This window comes from Salvia splendens, chromosome 15, assembly GCF_004379255.2.
Source record: "Salvia splendens isolate huo1 chromosome 15, SspV2, whole genome shotgun sequence".
Lineage (NCBI taxonomy): Eukaryota > Viridiplantae > Streptophyta > Magnoliopsida > Lamiales > Lamiaceae > Salvia > Salvia splendens.
In genome coordinates, this window is record NC_056046.1 from 2,915,660 (window position 1) to 2,938,866 (window position 23,207).

Below are 23,207 nucleotides of genomic sequence, written 5' to 3' on the forward strand. Positions count from 1 at the left end.
TTATCAGTTTTGCATATGTATATCCCATCAATCCCACGATCTTTCTACACATAAATTCAATACCAAGAAAAATCGGGAACTAAAATTTAGAGAAAGAACCGAGTTGGAGAAGAGAGTTTTCTACCGCCTAAGAAGGTAATCACCGATCAATCCCCAGCCTTGAATTCCTTGCATTCATTTAGGATAATTCTGAATCATCGTGCTCTGTACAAAGTTTCAATCTTTAAGTTCAGCCTTTGTCTCAATTGAAAATTTAATCATCCGAGAAACAAATCGAAATCGATTAGGAGAAATAGAATTAGAATGAAATGGGGAGAGGGACTTACCGGTTGTGAGACGAGACGCTGCCAAAGGAAGAGCTGATCGTCTGGAGCGGAGGCGAACAACGGCGGCCAGAGGCGAGGCGCGCGATGGAGTCAGCGGCAGCGGTTGGTCTTCGACAGAGGGGCGTGGGGCGGCTCCAAATTCTTGGAATGAGGGAGATGGGTGTCGTTTTGTGTTGTTTTCCCCTTTCTTCCTCTCTTCTTTAAATCCCCCTAGTCGCGATCAACCGTGTTTTCTATCATTAGAAAATGCGGGCGTGACAAAAACAATGGGAATAGCTCGAATAAAATCAGAGTATCTCAACAATCAACAACTCAAAAATAAATATTATCTCAGCGATACAAGAACTCAAAAGAAGGACAACTGCTTAGCGGAAGCATTTGAGAGAAGGAATATGCCACGTGTGAAGACATGACACATTCTAGACACTTAAATTTCTTCAATGGTCTTGCTCAACACTCACCGCACCTGTCACGCTCAACCTACACATTTTTAAAAAGAAATGCATGGCTGAGTACTTGATGCACTCAGTGGACACATGCCAAAATAATTTTCATAAAATATTGTGTCAACATTTAAAAGTGAACTCGGGGGTTTTACAAAAGACCAAGTCACCAAAACATTTTCTCGCTCAAAAGTATGGCCGCGTAACCCATTTTTATTTCTCCTCGTACCATATCTGAACCTCATATGTGAAACGAGAACGTGGCCACATTCTTGATCACCGGACCGGCCAACTCGAAAGATAGCGCACGATCCCCTCTGTGTACACTAGCTTGAATAGGGACCCACTCCCTAGGCAAACCCGAATTATATTACACTCAACTTCTAGTAGGGACTCACTCCCCACTAGGCAATCAGATAGGCACATCGTCAAAAACAAAATACGGCATGACACAACATATTTGGAATTTAAGCACATAATATAGGATAGAAAGTCCACCTCAAACGCTTAACTCCTCAATCACTTTCTGCTTCAACCACAACGACGTGCAAACCTTTTGAAATAATATGATATGCTAAAAATTAGACTTTGCAAAAGAGCGTGCAAGACAAGGAGGGATGATGCGAAGTGCGCGATTTAATTTAATATAGTCTAATCTCGCGTAATTTATTAAAAGTGACAACGATGTGACTTTCAACTACAATGTTAATTAAACGACATGAGGAAGCTGCTTGGAAGACAAGATGATGGAGAAATTCTATATTCGAAAGACGTAAGCAAATTTCGGGATGAAATTTTTGTTAAGATGAGTAGATTGTAACACCCCAACTTTTTATACCCATTTTATTTCTTTTAGTTGGGACCAATTTTGAGAAGCCAACAAAAAAATCAATTATTTATTCCAAATTTGTAGTCAACTACTTGGTCAAATATATTTCTCCAAACACCATCACCATACGATTCCCCATATATCCACTCCCTAAAATCTCTCCAACTACCAAATCCATCAATATCTATCAGTTTTGCCTATATATATATATATATCCAATCAATCCCATGATCTTTCAACACATAAATTCAATACCAAGAAAAATCGGGAAGTAAAATTTAGAGAAAGACCGAGTCGGATAAGAGAGTTTTCTGCTGCCTAAGAAGGATTTTCTTTCGCAAGCGAGTTAAGGACGGAGTGAGAATTTTCAAGTTAAGAAATTTAAGTGAACGAGGTGGGCTTTCTATCCTACATTATTGTGTAGGCTTACTTTTAAATTTACGCAATATCTTTCAAGTATGAGTTATGTGATTTAAATTCCAAATATATCGTGTCATGCCGTATTTTATTTTTGTGGATGTGTCTATCTGATCGCCCTAGTGGGGAGTGAGTCCCTACTAGAAGTTATGAGTTAAATCAAATTCGGGTTTGTCTAGGGAGTGAGTCCCTATTCAAGCTAGTGTACACAGAGGGGATCGTGCGCTATCTTTCGAGTTGGCCGGTCCAGTGATCGAGAATGTGGCCACGTTCTCGTTTCACATATGAAGTTCAGATATGGTACGATGAGAGAGAAAAATGGGTTACGGCCATACTTTTGAGCGAGAAAATGTTTTGGTGACTTGGTCTTTTATAAAACCCCGAGTTCACTTTTAAATGCTGACACAATATTTTATGAAAATTATTTTGGCATGTGTCCTCTGAGTGCATCAAGTACTCAGCCCTGCATTTCTTTTTAACAAAATATGCAGATTGAGCGTGACGGGGTGCGGTGGGTGTTGAGCAAGACCGTTGAAGAAATTTAAGTGTTTAGAATGTGTCATGTCTTCACACGTGGCATATTTCTTCTCTCAAATGCTTCCGCTGAGTAGTTGTCCTTCTTTTGAGATCTTGTATCGCTGAGATAATATTTATTTTTGAGTTGTTGATTGCTGAGATACTTTGATTTTATTCGAGCTATTCCCATTTGTTTCGAGCTATGGTCGAGTTGTGTTATTTTCCCCTTTCTTCCCCGCTTCTTTAATCCTCCCCGAGTCGCGATTAATCGTGTTTTCTATCCTTAGAAAATGCGGGCGTGACAGGAGTATATACCGAGAAGATACTAACAAAAATATTATTCATCCCATACAAATAAACAATACTAATATAATCCATTATCTATGTGTTCACTAAAATGATAAAGTGGCTGTATAATTTTTTAGACCGTACTCTATATTGCCATTTATTCCTCTAAAACAAATGACTACTAATTTTTAATAATAAGTGAAAAAGTAAGTTATCAATCTCTTTATAGAGACTATAATACAATAATCGATAGTGAGGCTAAGGTACAACAGTTTTAGTATGGTTCGAATATTATTTACAAATTGTAAATTGGACCGTTTGAAACTGCATACGGTAGTTCTGATTTGATAACGGAATTCGAACCAACATACTAGCTCAAGTGATCCGATTTTAGTTTAATATTTTGGAAATCATAACCAATACTACTTGATAATCGATAACATGTGTAGTTTTAGGGTGGAAAAACTTTATTATAGGATAAGCATATCTAGAGAATGGTGTCTATTAACCGTTGGCAAAATGTCTTCTCAATTTATATATAAATATATAATAATCATATACTCTATCAATCAATTATAGGCCTTCTTGAAATATCTATGGTATGTGGCACTATTTTTTCCCTTTTCTGCAATTTAATTATTTGTGGGCCCTATGCGGATTGGCCCACCCGATAAGATAAGGCCCACGGCCCACATCTCACTGTAGAAAATGGTCGGGTTATTGGGCCATGATTATTTTCGGCAATTTATTATATTAATTTGCGTCCAATAAAATAACAACAAAATCCACAAAATCCGGAAATTTGCATGTGGTTTAATTATATCTGTCGTTTTAAAAATATATATATTTAAAACTCGTGTACATTCATTCCCTCTATAATAATAATTATTATTATTATTTTATTATTATTATTAAACTCGTGTACATTTATTCCCTCAGTAGATTAAAAGACAAAATTCTATCCATTTGCAGGGATAAAATCCAATACCAATCAAATAGCTTATATTTTCTCAATTCTCCAATTAAATTTGGATTCCATAGATTTATATAGTCGAAACTAGTGCAATATATATACGTATTTACTATAGATCGAAGATGGAAACTATTAATTTCAGGCTACAAAGTTCATATGGTTCGATTCTTTCTAATTTTCGAATAAATAATCTTATGATTGCAATTAATATGTAATGTTGTTTTAAACATAAAAATAGGACTTTTAATACTTCTGCTCCCAAATAGACATGTTATTACTTTATATACATTGGTGACATATAATTCATTTTTGGAACCCTACTCTCTTCCAGATTTTTGTTTCTAGTGTCGATTGTGAAAATTTTAAATAAAAAATCACCATTTCCACTTCATGATTATTATGGGCCGTCCAGAATCAATGTGGAGTCCTTTACAACGATTGGCCCGAAAAATTATCACAGTATTATTTTTTATTAAAATATTGGACCCACCAAATGTCTATTACCGGGCATTTCTTAAAAAATTGTCTTTTTAACAAGTTAATTATCTAATAGATATCAACAAATTAAATTATTATTTTTATTCGTCATAGTATTAATTTAAGAACCATACACATGTTAAGTTAAATGTAGCATTATGAGTGTAATCTTCTAATCCGATAAATTTTCAACCTGATTAACCTACAATTTGATGAAAATTTATCCAAAATCTGATAACATTGGCTCGATTGATATCCCTATACTTTGATCATTATTCGTAAAATTAAAATGTGTATTAGCGAACGAAACTCACCCCCATTGACCACCTCCTTTTATAGCAGCGATCGGATTTACTGCATACTCTGGTGCCACCACCGGACTGAAGCGGGACCGACGCGTGGGGCAGCCCGGCCTCAAACCCTCCAATTATTAGAATATGAGTAAATTATTGTGTATCCTTCGATCCTTAAATGGACAAGCAAATGAATGAATCCAACAAAAAATAACTGAAAAATCAATGCTTTTATTACAATAAGTTTAGCAACAACAAAAAAAATCTAACCTTTTTAACTAATTTCACCAGAAATGAACAAGCAAATAACTGAAAACCTTATAACATACATTCATTTCTCAATGCTTGTATTACACATGAACTCAAACAAAGCAAACTTGCACTGGCAAATTACAAGCTGATAAAACGACTCACCGAAACAACCCTACTTAGAGAACCTGTCTCTGTCGTGTGGAGCTGAGTAATCGATGTTTGGACCTTGTGGAATGATCCCATATGGATTGATGCCCGGGTGGCTTCCGTAGTAATGCCTCTTGATGTGCTCCATGTTCACCGTGCTGCTAACTCCCGGGATCTGGAAAATGTCCTTAGTGTAGTTGAAGATGTTTGGATACCCGCGTAGTAACTTCTTGTTACATTTGAAGTGAACCGCGTAAACCTGCAATAGAAATCCAAACCTGGATGATCAGATTCAACACATTTGGAATCTTATAGATAATAAATACGAAGGTCAAAGTCGTGATGTATCATACTACCTCCGTTCTTTAAAAACAATAACTATTTCTATTCTGGTCGGTCCCTTAAAATTATGCACTTTCTATTTTAGAAAAAATTCTCTCTCTAATGAGGTGGGATCGTAGGACTCATTTTCTACTAACAATACATGAGTCATTTTTGTTTATCTCTCTCATACTTTAATAATTGTGTATTAAAACGCATGTCGTTTCAAAAGTTTATATTTTAAACGGACGGAGGTAGTATGTTTTACGCGTAAAATTACCTCGTCAAAACTTATGAGGGTGACGAACAAGCGTACATCTGCTTCAGTCAGTGAATCGCCACACATGTACCGTTGCAGGGTGAGAGACTCTTCACATTTGTCTAGAGCTTCGTATAATTTCGTTACAGCCTGCAGAGGTAAAGGAAAATTTGTTTGAAACAGACCATGAAATCGAACAAACTAGTATTCGGATGTGTACCTCGTCGTAGGGTTCTTGTTTCTTTGCAAATCCGCATCTATAGACGCCCAATCGTTTACTTGGTTGATCTTGTTTTGCAAGTGAGGAGGGTAGAGGTTCTCAGCAATGTCGTTGTTCACAATTGTTTTGAGCTTCTTATCCCAAATAACCTACCAAAAGGCACAAACCTATCAAGCCATCCAAATACTGCTATACTTGGAAATGTAATCTTTACTATCCGAAGCAAAACATACCTACCGGAACTGTGAAATTGCAATCTCGTACAATTCTCTTATGCTCTTCGCTCCATTTAGAGTGTCCGGCTCCTCATCGTTGGAGACGGGAAAGATCCATCCCATGTGCTCATCGGTGTCCTTCGTTCTCCCCCATATTGGCTTGCATGACTGATAGATCAAAGAAAATTTAAACAAACAAAGATCAAATATCCTTTCATGAGACACATTTCGCCTTAGACATTAGCCACACTACCACCAGACCAGTTACTAGCATGTGTGAACATGCTTACACTATAAGTCTATAACTTATTGCTTTGTCGAGCCCTTTGATCTTGAGGTACGCGATGCACCTTGAAGCCCAAGGACAAGCGTACGACACATACAAATGATACCTCCCGGCTTCAGCGGGGGATTGGGAGGAGTAGGGGTCCCTAGAAATGAAGCTACGAAAAGTTGAAGGAGTACGAACGAAAGCACCAGTTGCTGACATCTCATCCAGAGCCGAGCGCGCCATTTTCAGAGATGTGCTGAATCTGCATCAAAGCTCAAACTTTAGCAGTTCTTCTATCTTCCTAAAACCCCACATATTTTAAGACGAGAAACTCACTAATCCCGGTTTGCAATAAAATCCTTCATCTATGTAGCTCCATGCATAGTTGTACATAAATAAAATCAAGAAACTACCACCAAGTACATGTAGATTTGCACCGAAAGCCATTAAATTCTAAACATGTTTATGCATCAAGATCAGTTTTTTATGTAATACCTGTATCATTATCTACAAAGCTGATTTTATTAGCAAATCACACATCTTCAACAAAACTCGAATGTTAGCATCTTCCTTAACCCCCCACACTTTTCTAGACGAGAAACGTATAACTGCTAACTATGTATGCACAATCCCGGTTCGAAATAAAATCCTATATCTATGTACATAGCTGTATCAAGAAGATTCAATGAAACTAGTACCAAGTAACAAACAGATTCAAGAAATTAACACCAAGTATTGATTCAAAGATATCATCTAATAGATTCAAGAAAGCAATACCAAAGTATACATTCATTAGTCTCAAAGATGGTAATCGAGAGTTAGGCGATTGAAGTTCATAGAGAAAGTGTAGAGAAAGTGTTTAGGGAGAAGATGATTCTTTTTGTATTTCAATATGTGTGTAGTTTCGGACCTTCCTCCTTATGTAGGAGAAAATTACAATGTATTTTAGGTAGGGGATCAACCTATTCTAGAACAATGTAATACACATTAATTCTATATCAATTACAAATCTTCATCCTCTAACTGTGTCCTCAATTTTGGTATGTTTGACAATTAGCACAAAAAAATTATTGAATTCTAAATTTGTTTATGCATCAACATCCATTAGCTATGAAATAATACACCATTTTCTACAAAGTTGGACTTTGTTAGCAAATCAATAAAACACTATCAAAAGATTCAAAACTCAAATATTAGCATTTCTCTTCATCTTCCTAAAACAAGACACCAATTCATAACTATGGATGAACTCTCTGATCTCTTTTCACAGAAGACCCACATTTATGTAGCTATGTATAGTTCAATTGAAAAAGGTGACATCTTTTCAAATGAATGAACAGAATCAATCAACACAAGTATACATCAAATTCTTAACTAGTTTATGCCTCAAGATCAGTTTTTTATGTAATTCAGTAATTAATAAATACCACTTCTATTACAAAGTTGACTTCATTTGCAATTCAGAAAACATCATTAGTTCTTTCTTATGCTTTACTCTTCTCTTTCAGACATCCTACGAAAAAATCTTACAAAAACTGTAACAAAGAAACATTAAAATCTGTAAAAGAGCACAGAAATAGTTAAAGTCTTGAAGAAATTCAGCAGTCACCAAATATCAAACACTTCTAGAATTAAAAACCCACATACAGAAATACTGTTTTTTTCAAGAAATTGGTCCCTGATTACAGAAGGCCCAATAATATTGCAGATAGAGCCCAATATCAGGCATCCCATATTTAGGACCAATATAGTAATTTTATAGGAATAATTTAGAATCTTAGATCAATATACGAAAAAGATACTATGTACTTGCATCAATTTATAACAGGATGATTAATTACATGTACCAATTGACCGATTTACATATTTTTTAAGACGTTAGCTAGACTTAAAAATAAATATATAAAATGATTTCTTTTGGCAAAATGGGGTGTATATCTACTACTCGAAATTAGACTTTTCTTCAATGTATGAGTATACTCCATCCGTCCACCGTTTAAAGAATCATTGTCATTTTAGATTGTCCACGATTTATAGAACTGTTTACTTTATTCCACTTTTAATATGTGGACTTCACATTTCACCAACTTTTAACACTCACAATCCAATATAAAACTAATAGTAGTATTTTAAATGGGTCCCACATTTCACGCACAGTCTCCATTTACTTTTCACAAAGTTAAACAATTTCTCAAAATTTGTGCCGAGTCAAAAGAGCTCTTTAAATGGTGGATGGAGGGAGTATATTTTATAACTCTATTAACATTGCATGTATCAGTTATTACTGAAATTTCCAAATAACTGAGTGTGTTTTTTTTTGTTTTTTTTTCTATTTTGTAAATTTTGGAAGAGGAAAAGACACAAAGGAACAATTATAGTCACGGATTAAGGAATCACATGCAGCGCACAGAATACTGTTTGTTAATTTGTTACGTTATTCCATAAAATATTATCACAAGAAGATATTTTTTAGATCCTCTAACTAATTCAAATAATTGATGTTTTTTATAAATTGTTTGGTAGAAGATAGAAACTACTATGTTTCTTAATATTCTCTCATTCTCGTCTGAATTGTAACGCGATTTGGGTTAATTTTTTAAACTAGACAACTAGTTATATACATGTAGTGGGTATTGATACTTAAAACAATACATTGATCATGCCGTTTATCAGTTTATGCACACAAATCATACATAAAATAACGAAGATAAACGCAAATAAATTGTATGTATAATTAATACGGATGTATTTTAAATCAAACCGGATCGATTTTATTTAAACCAATTTTATTATTTCCTCATTAAATTAGCTTCATTATAAATATATCATTAAAATTGTTTTATTTGAAAGACTTACATATAAATGCTAATTTAGTTATAAAAATTGGTTCTCACGCTCGTCTAAATTATTATAAAAGTGAATATGTAATAGTATAATAATTTATTTTCGATAAATCAATATTTATGAACCACTTTGTAATGTAAAATATCTAAAATAACATCATTCATGTGATAATCATAGACGCAAAATGCGGGGAGTGGTCCATTTTATTTCTCTCATTTTGTCTCTTTTTTTCTTTATATAATAAATCTCACATGATTGAGCATTTACTTTTCCTCATTTGGAGCATTTTCAGCCATCTTCACTTTCTTGTTCTCACTGTGTCTTTGTCATTAAAATTCCAAAGTGTTGACAAGAATATTAAGCATGATAAACGGAGTAATGGAAAAACTGATCCACTAAATACTAGAAACTGAACCACAATTAAAAAAACTATAGAAATGGTCAAGAATTTATAAATATGGATATATAATCATTTCTCATGAAAAAGGGGGAAGATTTATGGGGAAAAAAGTAACTTTTGCTTAACCATCATTTAGATATACTATGACTACTATTTAACGCTTTTTCAACGCATTTATAATTATCTATTTCTTTCTTAGACATATCTCATCAACTTTGATAAATTGTTTTGCCTAAAAGCATGTCGTTGATTATACAAGTCTTAAAGCAAAAAAGCGAATTAATGATCTAATTTTAAGTTTTTAACCTTTTTTACATATAAATTGTACTAGTACTTATAGAAACGAACCAATATAAAAAAAAAATAAAAAAACAAAGAACAAAAAATAGATCTGTGCATGTCGATTTTTTATTTGATATTTTTATGAAGAATATATAATTATCCATAAGTACTGCTTGATCACTGGTGTTAGGTAAATTAACAAATTCTGGTAATTATCCATTGCTACTTAATTACTCCCTTTTTAGTTATTACTGGTGTCGAAATGCTATCTAGGTATTTACCTCTGGTAATTAAATATTTTATTGATGATCTACCAACCACATTGATTAATTAAAGTAGGAGTATTAATTTTATGGGAATTTACACCCTGTCTAATTTTTGGACACTTATTACATCTCTCAACCGACGAGTTTTTGACTAACTGTTTATTCTTTATGCTATCAAAATCAAACTGCTAAAATAATCATAAATTGAAGCAAAAGTATTAATATGTAAATTGATAGATTTTTAATTGCATTGGCGTCTTGACATGTGTGGCATCTATCCTTGTCTTGAAAAATACTCCTTGTTGTAGCAAAAGTATGCTTTAGGACAAAATACATCGAATCAATTTAGGTCAAATAATTCAATAGTTTTTTTTTTCAAGGAAAAGAACACTAAACACAATTAAATTATGTAGTCATTTTCAACAAAATCACTAATCTCAATTGCCACAACTCGACAAAATTTGGTGGAGAAATAATGATTGAGGTTTAGTCTGACTAATACCTTAATTTTGTTCATCAGGTCAAAATTACCATTTAATCATTAGTACTACTTCATTAATCATGAAAATTTCTACGAATTTAATCTAAATAAATTTCATTTTCATACAATATAGTAGTACTCTTCGAATCACATGATCACAAGTTCAACAACTCCTCCTAAATCACCTCAAATTACTGAAGTTTCAAATTCCTACTTTACCATTATTTCAACTGTGGGGAAAGGAATAATTAAAGGTGAAAAAAAAAGTGTAACATGGTCATCAATTAAAAGTAGGAAATTATGAAATATGATTTATGTTGAACATGCTCCCATTAGCCCACCACAAGAAATGGAAGAATCCTTTTTCACCACCCTCCTCTATTTATATGAGATATTTGTAGCATAGTTTAAGCCTCAATCTCATTATTCCCCCAAAAAAAAAAATTCAAGAAGAAGAAAGAAATGATGCAAAGTCTACATCTCCTAACCCTAGTGTTCTCCACCTCTCTCTTCCATTCTCTTGCAATTTCAAGAAGCCAAAACCAACCAAATTATTTCTACAACCAACAAAAGAACTATGAGGGATCATCAGACCTCATAGACCTAAAATATCACATGGGACCAGTTCTTGCATCCCCAATCAACCTCTATATAATATGGTATGGTAGATGGGATCCCAACCATCAATCCACCATAACTGATTTTATATCCTCTATTTCGTCTCCGGCCCCATATCCATCTGTCGTTGATTGGTGGCGCACTGTCACCCTCTATACTGACCAAACGGGCGCAAATGTGACGAGAAACGTGGCTCTCTCAGGCCACTTTCACGACGCGTACTCCCATAGTAGATACCTAACACGGCTATCCATGCAGTCCATTATCAAGAACGCTGTCACATCGAGTAATAAAAGGCGCGCACTCCCCCTCAACTACAGTAACGGTCTGTACCTAGTGTTGACCTCGCACGACGTGCAGGTTCAGGAATTTTGCAGGGCAGTCTGTGGGTTCCACTACTTCACTTTCCCGTCAGTGGCCAGGGTCACGGTGCCCTACGCGTGGATAGGCCACAGTGGGGCCCAGTGCCCTGGGATGTGTGCCTACCCATTCGCGTGGCCCGGGGGCGGGACTCCCCCGAGAGGGAGTGGGACCATGGGCCCGCCCAACGGGGATCCTGGGACGGACGGGATGATCAGTGTGATTGCGCACGAACTTGCTGAGGTGTCGAGCAATCCGCTGATCAACGCGTGGTACGCCGGGGACGACCCCGTCGCGCCGACCGAGATAGCTGACCTGTGCTTGGGTGTGTATGGGAGTGGTGGTGGTGGAGGTTATGTGGGAGTTGTGAGTAAGGACTCATGGGGGAATGGCTACAATTTGAATGGGGTGAAAGGGAGGAAGTACCTTGTGCAGTGGGTGTGGAACCCTGTGAGGAGGAGGTGCTTTGGACCTAATGCATTAGATTAGATCATTTCAACCTTCGGCCAACTTTTGGTAATAATTAAGTTTGTTGAATATTAATGATTTTTGCTGGTGTTAGGTGTTTATGTTGATTAGTTGTACTTGTTATAGAGTAGTAGGTTTATGTATCTATTTTGTTTTAAATATTGATTTTTTCTAAAGCATTAATCTGATTCAATTATGGTTTGTAGGTGGAAAACTATGACTCAGAAAAGAGTAAACACTGGTAGTCCCACCAAGGAAGCAAAAATAAAATTTTACAATCATATTATTCTAGCTTCCAAAATTAAAATTACTGTACACAGCTACAACACAATGGTCTTCATATTCTACGTTCGAGCAGTAAAATTGTAAAAAACTCAAACAAATTTAAGCATATTTTGCCGCACTGCTAATTATAAATCACACACATTCAAAAATTGTTATTAGGGTTCTTGAATATATACACGCAGATAGCAATAGGCCAAAAGAGAACAGTAGATCATCATAATACATCAGTGCAATGGATACAAAACTGATTAAGCAGCCTGAAAACAAGGCTGCCGGACTCTGGTATCAGAGCAGACGTTGCGCTGTTCCATAGATGAACGGTGACTGATTGATGCAAAACTTTGTTGTAGAGATCATCTTGGTCATGTTTTTCAATCTCTGTCCGCGGAGCAGTGAAGTATCTGAGAATAGGTTCGAGATGTTAAGAAGTAGCCGCGTGTAATGGAAAACTCTGAATAGCTAGTGTGAGCAGATTAAAACAGCAAAGAGCTCAAACTAAAGGATAGGATTCGCATCTGGCTAAATGCAAAATGGAATATATTCTAACTAGAGAACATGTCATCTCAATATGGGGATTACTAAAGGAAATGTTGAACACTTAGTTTTCTGGCATTTCGACGCCTTATGCAACTCATCAACTTTAATAACAATGCAAAGAAACAGATTGTCCACACTTACGCAGAGCTGAGTCTAATCAAAAGACGCGTTTCAGAAAAGATCATAAGAAGCGATGTTGACAAGTAGGATGAAGTTTGAAGTAAAAGCAGTGCACAAATATACCTTGAGATTATATTACTGTCGAAAGGGAAGAAGACAGAAGCTGGTTGCAACAGGAGTTCCGCATTCACACCAGCAATGCCTTTGTTACTGAAAAATTGGTTGGCCACTCTTGTCAGAAGATCAGCTCCATTCCACCGCAGCTGAGCATCATCATATGATGTGTAAAACTCCTCCATGCATGATAAAACAAAAGGACTGTGTAGAAATAAGAGTGTCAATTAAGAATCTATGCACGCATGTGAAAGTTTCAATTAAGGGCCTTCTATGCAATCTAGTGTTGACCATATAAATCAGTTCCTTTGTTCTTATTTATTTGAAGTACCAACTTTATACAGAGGATGACAATATAAGAAATAGATATGCTGTAAATGACAGTTGAGACTAAGATACATAAGGAGCCGGAGAAAGATGAAAACTTAAATACATAGACGCAGAAAATGAATTTCTAAAGTACCTGTGCTTTCTGAACACCATCACTGCACCATTCAAAGTTTTGCCAGTAAGCCCATCCTCATATCCAACAGTGTTGTTGACATCAGTTAGAGGTTTCAACATTACAATGTCTGAATCAAGATAGATTCCACCATATCTGAAGTTCATAAAAAAACAAGATATAAGTACAGTGGCATATCATGATCTTAACAGAATAGTTGGCATGCTACATATTCTTGTTGTCTAATATTATGTGGATATTTGTCAACCATTAAATTAAGCAAACACAGGCATAATCAAAACGTATGCTTTGGAGAAAATAAATCCCATGACCCTAACATGTCATTAATAGGATTATAGGACCCAAAGTTTCAAACCGGTTAGGCTGAACAGTTCACTTCATCCACATTTATCAAGAAACCATCATGCACAAATGCAAGATCTATATCTTTCTTCATACATCATATTTAATTTAAGCAGCATTTCTTCATTGAAGCGGGAATTTAACCTAATTCCTCATCCTAGCAATTCAATCAAACTAGTTAACTTTACATACATCAGTTTCAAACCCAATTCAGTCACTCACTTGTAGATGGCCGCGAGCCTGATAAGTTCACTGTAGTGAACTGGGTAATATTTTGTCATCTTCCACTCATGCCAAACTGAAGCGAATATATGTGTGGGTGTATCTCTCAGCAGCTCGTCGAGATTTGGCATCACAACAGCCACTTTATATCTTCAAAGATTTGAAAAGAAACTTTAAATTATGTACAACAGAGGAAAAAAGGCGAAGCTGCACTTGACCAGTAAGAATATGTTTTAAGATAAACATGCCACAGACAACAAGTAGAAGCTTGAAATGTTAAGGAATTTACCCATCTTTCACAAATCCACTAAAGAAATTGAGTTCTATTGTTTCAGAAAACACCACCACGCATGCAGCTGGGTGATGATGTAGAAGACTCTCCAGACCCTTCTGCTGCCGAATACCAAACATCCATGGAGGCGAATTCCACACCATGAATACTCTCATATTGCATCTTCCTCTTCTGAAAAACGCATCCATAAAATTCCCAAACGACAGCGTTTCATCCAAACCTGGATAGTAACCCCACCTCTTGCCATCTGCATAGTAATCTCTCTCTAAACCCTCATTCCTCCTCACAATGCGAATATTGTCATTGGTTAAAGCCCTTCTCCCCACTTTACTGACCTCCTTATCATGGTCAGTGCCTTTTTTGCCTACAACGACATCTTGTGATTCAGAAACAGCCAATGGCTTCTTAGCCAAGAACGGAGTTCGCTTAAATTCGTTTAGTAAACCCTTCAAGAAAATCCTATCGCCTCTAGTTAATCCAGTTACACCTGTTCCATCAGGATCCTGCAAAATTGGGTTATTCAAAGGATTCAGAATCTCAAAATTTGACTTGTACATCCTGTCCCTCCTCAAAAAATCACCCTTCTTTTCGAACCAATCTCCCCACCCTTCCCTCAACACAGACCCCTTCAACAGCAATGCATCCTCAATTTTCCTAACTTGACTCAATTTCGTTCTCAATTTATCATCCACCAAAACATCGTCCGATCCAAACACAGGTTTAGACTCACCAACCCCCAACCCTAAGTCAGACCTATGCATCAGATCGAAAGGAACATAATCTTCCCATTCATCAATAGAACGCCGATTGAAAGATCTCCGAACCACGCCGCTCACATGGTCAAAAAAGTAACTAGACTTACTGGCGGTGGACTCCTCATCCTCTTCGTCGGCGAGGATTTCCTCGTTGTTGTTGCTCCCGCCCTCTTCCAAAACTGCGTCGTCGTGCTCGTCGATGCGATCGTCGTTGGGATTGGTGGTGGCGAGGGCTTCGGAGTCGAGATCGTCGCGGAGAGGGCTGAAGGAATCGTCGAGTGAGTGATGAAGGGAGTGCTGCACTTGTGGTTGCGAACTGAAGAAAGACAGGCGGCTGTAGAGGAGAGACACCGAGAGGAGGAGGAGCACCGCCGCGATCAGGGCACAGATGTGCGCGCCATAGCGAGGGCGCCGCCGCGTGCGGAGTTGACGAAGCATATCGATTTTTCTGTTCCGTGAATTTCATGTGAAATGGAGCATGATTATCATCAACCTGGAACAGAAACAGAGAAGTGCAAAACAAAATACTAGTAGAAAATAAGTGACCTTGAGCTTTGTGCTTGTTGGTTGAGCCTTCCGAGCAGATCCGACGCCTTTGGATCCGGAGAGAGAGGACAAAGTGTTTTTTCTGTGAATGGAATTGAGAAAGTGAATAGGTGATGGTGAGAGAGATAACGAGAATGAGGTAGAGAGAGGAAGAAAGCGGCGACGAAAGCAAAATCGGCTACCCGGCGATCGACAGCGGCGAGGATGTCGCCGGAATCTGAGATGAAGTAATCAGAATTTGTTTTTCTGCTTGTATCGGAGAGAGATGAGTTGGGCTCTAATTGGGCCCTTTGAAAGTTTGGGTCATTTTATTGGGCTTCAATAGTTAAAGTTATTAGATCAGTTTAGAAGTTTACATAATTGAATTTTTATGGCATATATGGAAATTGATTTACACTTCATTAGAGGGTGTAATTATTTGGATGTTTATTTAAGTTAAATTAATTTGTTTTGGTGAATAATTGACATACAAATTTAGTTATTCCAAGTGGTGTTGACTGATGTTTTAGTCTAGGGATGCCACCTGGCCAAGGATTACGCTAGTTTTGGTTTGGAACTACTTGTTACGATTTCACCAGTGGTTCTGTTTCAAAATTGTCAGTTTTTGATGATCTTCTCCGACCTTTTCTGAAAATTTCAATGTTTTTTTTAAATTTTAACAACGTCAAAAATAGTTGCATACTTCTAGAAAATCTGACCGGAATCAAACCGGTTGGACAATTTCAATTAAGCGCATTAGAGGAATTTTTTATTAGTTTATCCCAACGGAGGAAGCCCGAAATTGATCAACCGTAACTCCTAAAATAGTAGGGAGGGAGTATTACCAAGCATCACTTTCACATATCTCTCTCCTATTTGCGCACACAAATTATCAACGGACACTGCGCCAACATTATGTAACAAAAACATTTAAATTATAAAAAAACATAGCTTAAACCTTTGCCGATGAGGTAACTACACAATTATCTACTGTAATAAACAGGGAATGTTGAATTGTGCATTTCACAGCCAATTCTAGCAAATTCACCATTAACACGAAATGAATGACAAGATGATTATGCGGAGGGATGCATATAATCAATCCCACCTCATCTCACCAAAATCATTCAAAAAAGTAAAAAAGTGAAAGAGAAGAATGCAAGAGCAAAACCATCTTGCAAGGCATGAGCGTGGCAGTGGAAGAAGCCTGACCAATCAGCAGCAGTGCCGGAGTAGCTTTCAAGAGAAACAAATGACATAGCTTCCATCACTGGCACATCCATAAATTGATGCTTAGTACACGGATTCTGCACACAGATGAAGGAACGGAAACCATAGCAAAACCAAGGAACATGTGTGGGCTTCACTGAGAAGAAGAAGCAGCCTTCACATCTTTCTTAGTAGTTAGTATGATTTTCATTTTCTTTAGAAGTTTCTCCTCGTTGTTCTTGCAACCAGAAGAACCAAGTTCGACCCCTTCAATAGATGGTTTTGGAAGGTCCAAGCTGGTGATAGTAGTACCATCATTATCTTTGGCTAAACCACCTTCAACAGAAGTTTGAATATCAGAAATCATCTGTTGAGATGTTTCCCTTGGAACCTCCTCGTTGTTCTTGCAAACAGAACCAAGTCCGACCCCTTCAAAAGATGGTTCTGGAAGGTCCAAGCTGGTGATGCTAGTACCATTAGTATCTTTGTCTAAACCACCTTCAACAGAAACTTGAATATCAGAAATCATCAGTTGAGATGTTTCCCTTGGAACCTCCTCGCTGTTCTTGCAAACAGAACCAAGTTCGACCCCTCCAAAAGATGGTTCTGGAAGGTCCAAGCTGGTGATGCTAGTACCATCAGTATCATTGGCTAAACCACCTTCAACAGAAATTTGAATCATCTGTTGAGATGTTTCCCATGGAACCTTGGAACAACCCACATGGATGTCATCTTTTCCATGCTCAACACTTGGAGTTGGCAATATAGGAGCGAATGCGTCTTTTTGCTCCTCGAATATGGGGGTTCTTTATTACAGTCCATAACTTGACGAGTGTGTGGAGCCAGCACATTGGTACTCCCAGTGGGAATCTCAGATTCAAGTACGTTAGTGGCTGTCTCACTACTCTGTTTGTCATCCTTTTCGAGGATTGGAACAGGAGGCTGTGATGTTTCATTGCCACATGCAGCAGCATTACTAGCAGTATCAGTTTTACTGAAAGCAGGTCTAACCAGCTTTTTGCGTCTTGAAGTTGAATTAGTGGAGTTTTTGACCACTTCTCTAGCATCTGTGGGACTACTATGAGAGACTGAACCAGAACTAATCCCGACCAATTTCTTTCTTTCACTACGACGCTTGAAATTTAAAGTTCGAGTCTCTTTAGGGATTTCATCCATACTATCTGCAGTAGCTTGAGTTGCGCTGTTCAGCCTTTTCTTCTCCATTGAACAATGCTCTGTTTCCATATGACGCTGGGTTTCCTTTTCATGGACTGCACTTTCTCTAGGTTGTCCAACAACTCCAGATTTCCTGAGCTTTCTTGGTGACAGATTATCATCCTGCTTCAACATCTCCATGAGTTCATCAGCTGTAGCATCGATATAGCAGTCTTGATGATTAAGATCAATATCATTTCTGTCTTCACTAAACTGTGATGGCTTAGAAGACAAACGGCTAAAAACACTTTTCCTGTGAATTAGCTCCAGAACTCTTGTGGAGTTCCCTGGGATCCATATTTCTAGAGAATCTGAAGTGCTGATTCCCATAAATTGCCAAGTTTTTTTCCCGCAGACAAATATCCGTGCCCAAATCTTGTGATTCGGAACAATTGGAATATATGCCAGCCGACATGCCTATCCCATGCTTTCTCCAATTTTCTGATGCGTCAGGAAGATATCTATCAAATGCAAAATCATGGTCTCTTGATTTGGGGTAATAAGCTAACAACCCTTGTTGGCCTTCAAAGTTTTCAGGATCAGTGCAGTGTGGAGAGAGCTTTGAAGACAAACCTCTGTAATTAACAGGAGCAGAGGTATTCAGATCCATGTCAGTACAAAAGTCCAGGTTTAAAAAAGAATTGGAAGATTCCCGAAGCAAAGAACTCCGGAGGCATGATGTGCTCGTTGGAAAACCATTATTCCTATATTCAAGTGTGGCATCTTGAGATCTGCCAATATTTTCGGATTCCGAAGGATATTGCTCCAATCTATTACTAGATAGAGGATAGAAGTTCTCTAAAGAGCTATCATGCAGGTCGTTTTTATGCATTGAAGTGGAATTTTGGTTAGCTTCCTTTGATGAAGAGCATCCATGAGAAAGGTTAGGGTAGTCAGGTGAGTAAGGGACAGTCCTTGTAATAGTTGCATCTTCATAAATGGATGGCGAGAGGTGGAAACCATGGGAGACGGTAAACTGAGAGAACTGTTCCTCCGGAAACTTGTCAGGAAATGAAGATAAATTTTGTTCCGGCTTGGAGAATGAAGGGTACTTCATTGACATGACAGGATCAGTATGTGTTTGACTAGGGTCTCTATAATCTACTCTATCACTCTTTCTATACCTTGCACTATCTAGAATTTGAATGTCTTCATCCGCAACATATCCAGCATTTGTGGCCACTGTAGGTGACACTTTGTCCACCATATTTTCAGTTGATCTTCCTTCCACAATTGGGTACTTCCTACCCTCGATAATCCTGTAACCACAATGCCTTGGATGTAAAACAGTTTTAGAAGAGAAGCCTTCGGCTGAACATGTTCCAAAACGAGGTTCATTCCCGTCGATTTGAAACCTCCCAGTTGCATCTGTTTTTCTTATTTTATGCAAATGGCTAGCAGAAGGATCAATGGCACTAATAGTGCTACCACGGCAGTCCAAATGATATCTATTTTCCAATTTCCTCTCAATCAACCACTCACGATCGTTTACCATTTCTCTTTCCTGCCTACATAAATTCAGGTCATGATCACTAATGGCCACAGATTTATCCACATTAGTATCACAGTCTCTTATCACACAATCATCTAACAAGAACCTATTATCATCACTCAGATGTTTGCTTTGAGCCAGGGTCTCATAGTTATCACTTGCAAATGCCTGTTGACGACCACTGCGTATGTTATAGTCATCCCGCAATGTGCTCCTCTGCAAAGAAGTATAATCACCATGGGCTTTGAGCACGGGTTTGAATATTATTCACTTGATCTTCATTTCCCATTTGAACAGACAAAAACCTGCCAGCATTGGCAGATGTTCTTACCTCATCCAAGAAATCTTTAGGGGAACCAGTGCGAAAGGTACTTTGGTAACCATGGCCATATAAAGCATTTCCTGCGACATCATTAGTTGTGAACCTGCCTTCTTTTCCTAATCTTCTCCTTTTAGCCAGAAAATCATCACGAGGAAAAGGATACATGTTCCCTTCAGCATTGGCCCTATTATCTATCCAGAATTCATCTTCTTTACCTCTAGTCAATGAGCTCACATGGTTATCATATTCCAAAGGTGCCATGTATTGTCTCTCACTTAATTCATGTCTGTCATCACCTAGCAGTCTGCTCTCCTTAGCAGATACTTCAACAATAGCTTCAGATCGTGGCTCAGCAGGCATCTTACTTTTGATCTTTCTTGAACTGAACAAATAAAGAAGTCTGCGAATCTACACAAAAAATAGAAGGAAATTAAACAAAATAACATGCAGCTGCTTTGATCTCCTTGGTAAGTTTGATACTATAACATTAACATAGGATAGCTGCTTTCCAAACCTGATCTTTAGACAGGCCGATGTTGAATTTCCTTGCAGAGAAGTAATTCTCTATGATGGCATCTTTGAATTCGTTATCGGAGATTGGATCACGATGCCATATTTGTCTGAAACGAACCTGTGCGGGGAAATGCTGCCCTGAATAACTAAATGCATGGGGATTAATGTCCACTGCGCCATCAGAGGATGCCTGATAAACTCCAAAGAGTTCTCTCTTCCTAGTTTCAAACAGGAACAAAACCATTCCCTCTTTGACATGTGTCACAAATTCAGTATGGGAAGATGGTAGTGCAAATATATTCCGTTGCAAGCACTCTTTCTTGATCTCAGTGTTAGCAAAAAAAGATTGCACCAAATTCAGGAATATTCCCAGAAGCCACATTATCATGTTCATGGTAGTCCATTTTTCCACCTGCAAGTGGATTTGCCAGGTTGTAGAAATTAGCATACAAGGAAGGGGTTAGTTAAAATTTATCTGCATTAGAAAATAAAGTCTCAGTTTTCTTTTGAGGACTCGGGAAATTAAGGTTGAAAAGTTGAGAAATCCAAGATGAAAAATCAACAAACAAGAAGAAAAATGGTGATATCAAGTCTAGCGAAGAGTATTTCTACTGGTTCAATGAAATATCAATATATTTAATGGAACCTCAAGCAAAGCACATAAGCCAAAATTGAGTATGTTCTCAAGTTTAAAGCACTATACATTAAACCAGTTTAGCTGATAGACAGAACTTTTTATGTTCTACGATTAGTTTTCCAATTGCTAACGAATCACAGATGTATGTTTTCTTATAACCTTCCAACTAAAACCACCACTCTAGATACAAGGAAACGAGAAATCACTGAACCACGAAAATCATATGGAATGGAGAAACACAGTACAATGCTGCTATGAAATTGTGAAAATTCTCCATGCTACGCAAAACAAGAAATCTATCCCTCCAAATCAAACATAATGTTGCGGCAATGTAGCAATATCCAATCAATACCACAAAATAAACTTCAACAACTTCATAACTGCGATAATGAAAATCGCAGTGTGACGATTAAAACACACTACCGAACAGCAATAAACAACAATTCAATGCAAAATAAAAATAAAAACAATAACATCCAATGCAGATAATACTTCACGAATTCCAGAACTGCCACGATGCATATTGCATAGACGATTCAAAAATTAAATTATAAACCATAAAATAACAAATATCACAACAACGCTTACTTAAACGAGATTCTCTCTACTCTTTCAACCAAAAAAATAACGATACGGAGAAATTTCACCAACACGCTAGGGTTATTGAGATATCGATATAACCGGCAGAGGATTTCGTCAAAACTATCCCTCTTTTTCAGCGCGTTGGCAGCCAAATCGTTAGATTTCTAATCAGCTGCAAAATCCTTTTTTCTTTCTAATCAAGTTTTTAGCATACATAAATAGATTGAGCGAGCGTAAAGAATAAAAAACTTGGGAAGCGCCTTTATATATGTATAGGTTGGTGGGGATGCGAACCGCGGAGTGGGGCCCGTTTGGATAGCACTGATATTATTTTATTGTAGAATTATAATAAGATATCCTAATTTTGATAATTTTATATTTTTAACTTTAATAGGAGTAGAATAATAGTACTGTCTCCTTCCCCCGTTATATTTTATTAATTCTACGATAAAATAATATTAATATAATCAACTATTTTTAAATAGTTTCTGACGATAACAATAAAATAGTAATATTCTCCTATGCAATCTATTGCTGGAAGAAATGTAATTCTTCTTCTACATCTTTTGACGATTCTAATGCATAAACGAAAATTTATTAATTTAATCAACTACATTTTAATAATTTCTGAGATAATAATAAAATAGTAATATTCTCCTATATAATCTATTGTTGGAAAAAAAATCTCTCTTGACGATTCTAATGCGTAAACGAAATTCTGATTACAAAATTTAACACAAGTTAAAAATATTAACAAATAGTAATTGGTAAGTTAACAATTTGAATATAATTGATATATATTTATTAAAAAGCAGAGATAAATTTAATGAATTTCTAAAATTGAGATAAAATATGACTCATTGTTGGCCATGCATGAATTAAATTTGGATATACTTTCCGACATTGATTATTTGGGCATGTTCGGTTTAAAATTACATCACGTGATTGTATATGTATTGGTGTCGCTCGGTAATCTTAAAATGTATATATGATACTAGTAAGTCATAGTCACCCTTCCAATTAAAATAAACTCATAACTTAATTTTATATGAATAATATTCCCTCTTTAACTAAAATAATTTCACAAACTTATTCTTAGGATGTCGCTCGGTTGTTATGATTTATTATCATATAATTATTCATCTAAGATTAAATTGTGAAATTCTATTTTATAAACAAAACATAATACACGTCCATTCATAAGATAGGAGTATGATCTTTCAAATCGAACAGATCTTATGGATACATATAATAATGAGTTATAGGAAATGAATGACATCTCTAGTGATAAACATACTGTGGATAAATTTGATGGATTTCTATATTGTTATAACATCTCACCGTGGGTTAATTTGTTTGATTTTTTTTAATACCAACTGATTGAGGTTATCTCCTTTAATCGAACACTAGAACATCCAATTATAATTGTTGTGGTATTTTATATTTTGGGTTTATTATGGTAGGTGATTTAATTTACTTTCCACCGCACTTAGATTAGGTGAGGTTTTGCATAATTAAAGTAGAACCAAAACAATAACTATCTGAAAATAATTAAATAAGAAAATGTAATTCCAATATCGGCTGGGACCGGTGGATAAATATCATCTCTTTTTGAT

General features: G+C 36.6%; 3 protein-coding genes and 1 pseudogene across 3 annotated transcripts; 1 reads left to right on the forward strand and 3 right to left on the reverse strand.

Annotated features, from left to right (window-relative positions):
- Nucleotides 1–4,986: 4,986 nt before the first annotated feature.
- Nucleotides 4,987–6,490, reverse strand: LOC121768651 (annotated as a pseudogene).
- A 4,414-nt stretch (nucleotides 6,491–10,904) lies between these two features.
- Nucleotides 10,905–12,289, forward strand: LOC121769119 (protein EXORDIUM-like 7). The gene is made up of 2 exons (XM_042165816.1): nucleotides 10,905–12,014; nucleotides 12,173–12,289. Exon 1 carries the CDS (start codon nucleotides 10,983–10,985, stop codon nucleotides 11,985–11,987), a length of 1,005 nt encoding a protein of 334 aa, XP_042021750.1. The 5' UTR covers nucleotides 10,905–10,982; the 3' UTR covers nucleotides 11,988–12,014; nucleotides 12,173–12,289.
- A 60-nt stretch (nucleotides 12,290–12,349) lies between these two features.
- LOC121769118 (uncharacterized protein At4g19900-like) lies at nucleotides 12,350–15,979 on the reverse strand. Its single transcript, XM_042165815.1, has 6 exons — nucleotides 15,643–15,979; nucleotides 14,339–15,544; nucleotides 14,050–14,199; nucleotides 13,486–13,620; nucleotides 13,032–13,226; nucleotides 12,350–12,652 (listed from the first exon to the last, which is right to left on the reverse strand). Exons 2-6 carry the CDS (start codon nucleotides 15,532–15,534, stop codon nucleotides 12,466–12,468), a joined length of 1,863 nt encoding a protein of 620 aa, XP_042021749.1. The 5' UTR covers nucleotides 15,535–15,544; nucleotides 15,643–15,979; the 3' UTR covers nucleotides 12,350–12,465.
- A 609-nt stretch (nucleotides 15,980–16,588) lies between these two features.
- On the reverse strand, nucleotides 16,589–21,793 carry LOC121768308. Its single transcript, XM_042164763.1, has 4 exons — nucleotides 21,598–21,793; nucleotides 20,374–20,784; nucleotides 19,869–20,267; nucleotides 16,589–19,753 (listed from the first exon to the last, which is right to left on the reverse strand). The coding sequence occupies exons 2-4, from the start codon at nucleotides 20,764–20,766 to the stop codon at nucleotides 18,284–18,286; spliced, it is 2,262 nt and encodes a 753-aa protein (XP_042020697.1). The 5' UTR covers nucleotides 20,767–20,784; nucleotides 21,598–21,793; the 3' UTR covers nucleotides 16,589–18,283.
- Between the last annotated feature and the right edge of the window lie 1,414 nt (nucleotides 21,794–23,207).

What these genes read in the sequence shown, in the direction of transcription:
- LOC121769119 (XM_042165816.1), top strand. Translation starts at nt 10,983, where the DNA reads ATGATGCAAAGTCTACATCTCCTAACCCTAGTGTTCTCCACCTCTCTC.
- LOC121768308 (XM_042164763.1), bottom strand. Translation starts at nt 20,766, where the DNA reads ATGAACATGATAATGTGGCTTCTGGGAATATTCCTGAATTTGGTGCAA. An exon ending in TCGGCCTGTCTAAAGATCAG is followed by an intron (nt 20,268 to 20,373) that starts GTTTGGAAAGCA and finishes TTTTTTGTGTAG; the next exon opens with ATTCGCAGACTTCTTTATTT. An exon ending in CTAAAGATTTCTTGGATGAG is followed by an intron (nt 19,754 to 19,868) that starts GTAAGAACATCT and finishes ACTTCTTTGCAG; the next exon opens with AGGAGCACATTGCGGGATGA.
- LOC121769118 (XM_042165815.1), bottom strand. Translation starts at nt 15,534, where the DNA reads ATGCTTCGTCAACTCCGCACGCGGCGGCGCCCTCGCTATGGCGCGCAC. An exon ending in AGTGGATTTGTGAAAGATGG is followed by an intron (nt 14,200 to 14,338) that starts GTAAATTCCTTA and finishes AAATCTTTGAAG; the next exon opens with ATATAAAGTGGCTGTTGTGA. An exon ending in ATGGTGTTCAGAAAGCACAG is followed by an intron (nt 13,227 to 13,485) that starts GTACTTTAGAAA and finishes ATTTCTACACAG; the next exon opens with TCCTTTTGTTTTATCATGCA.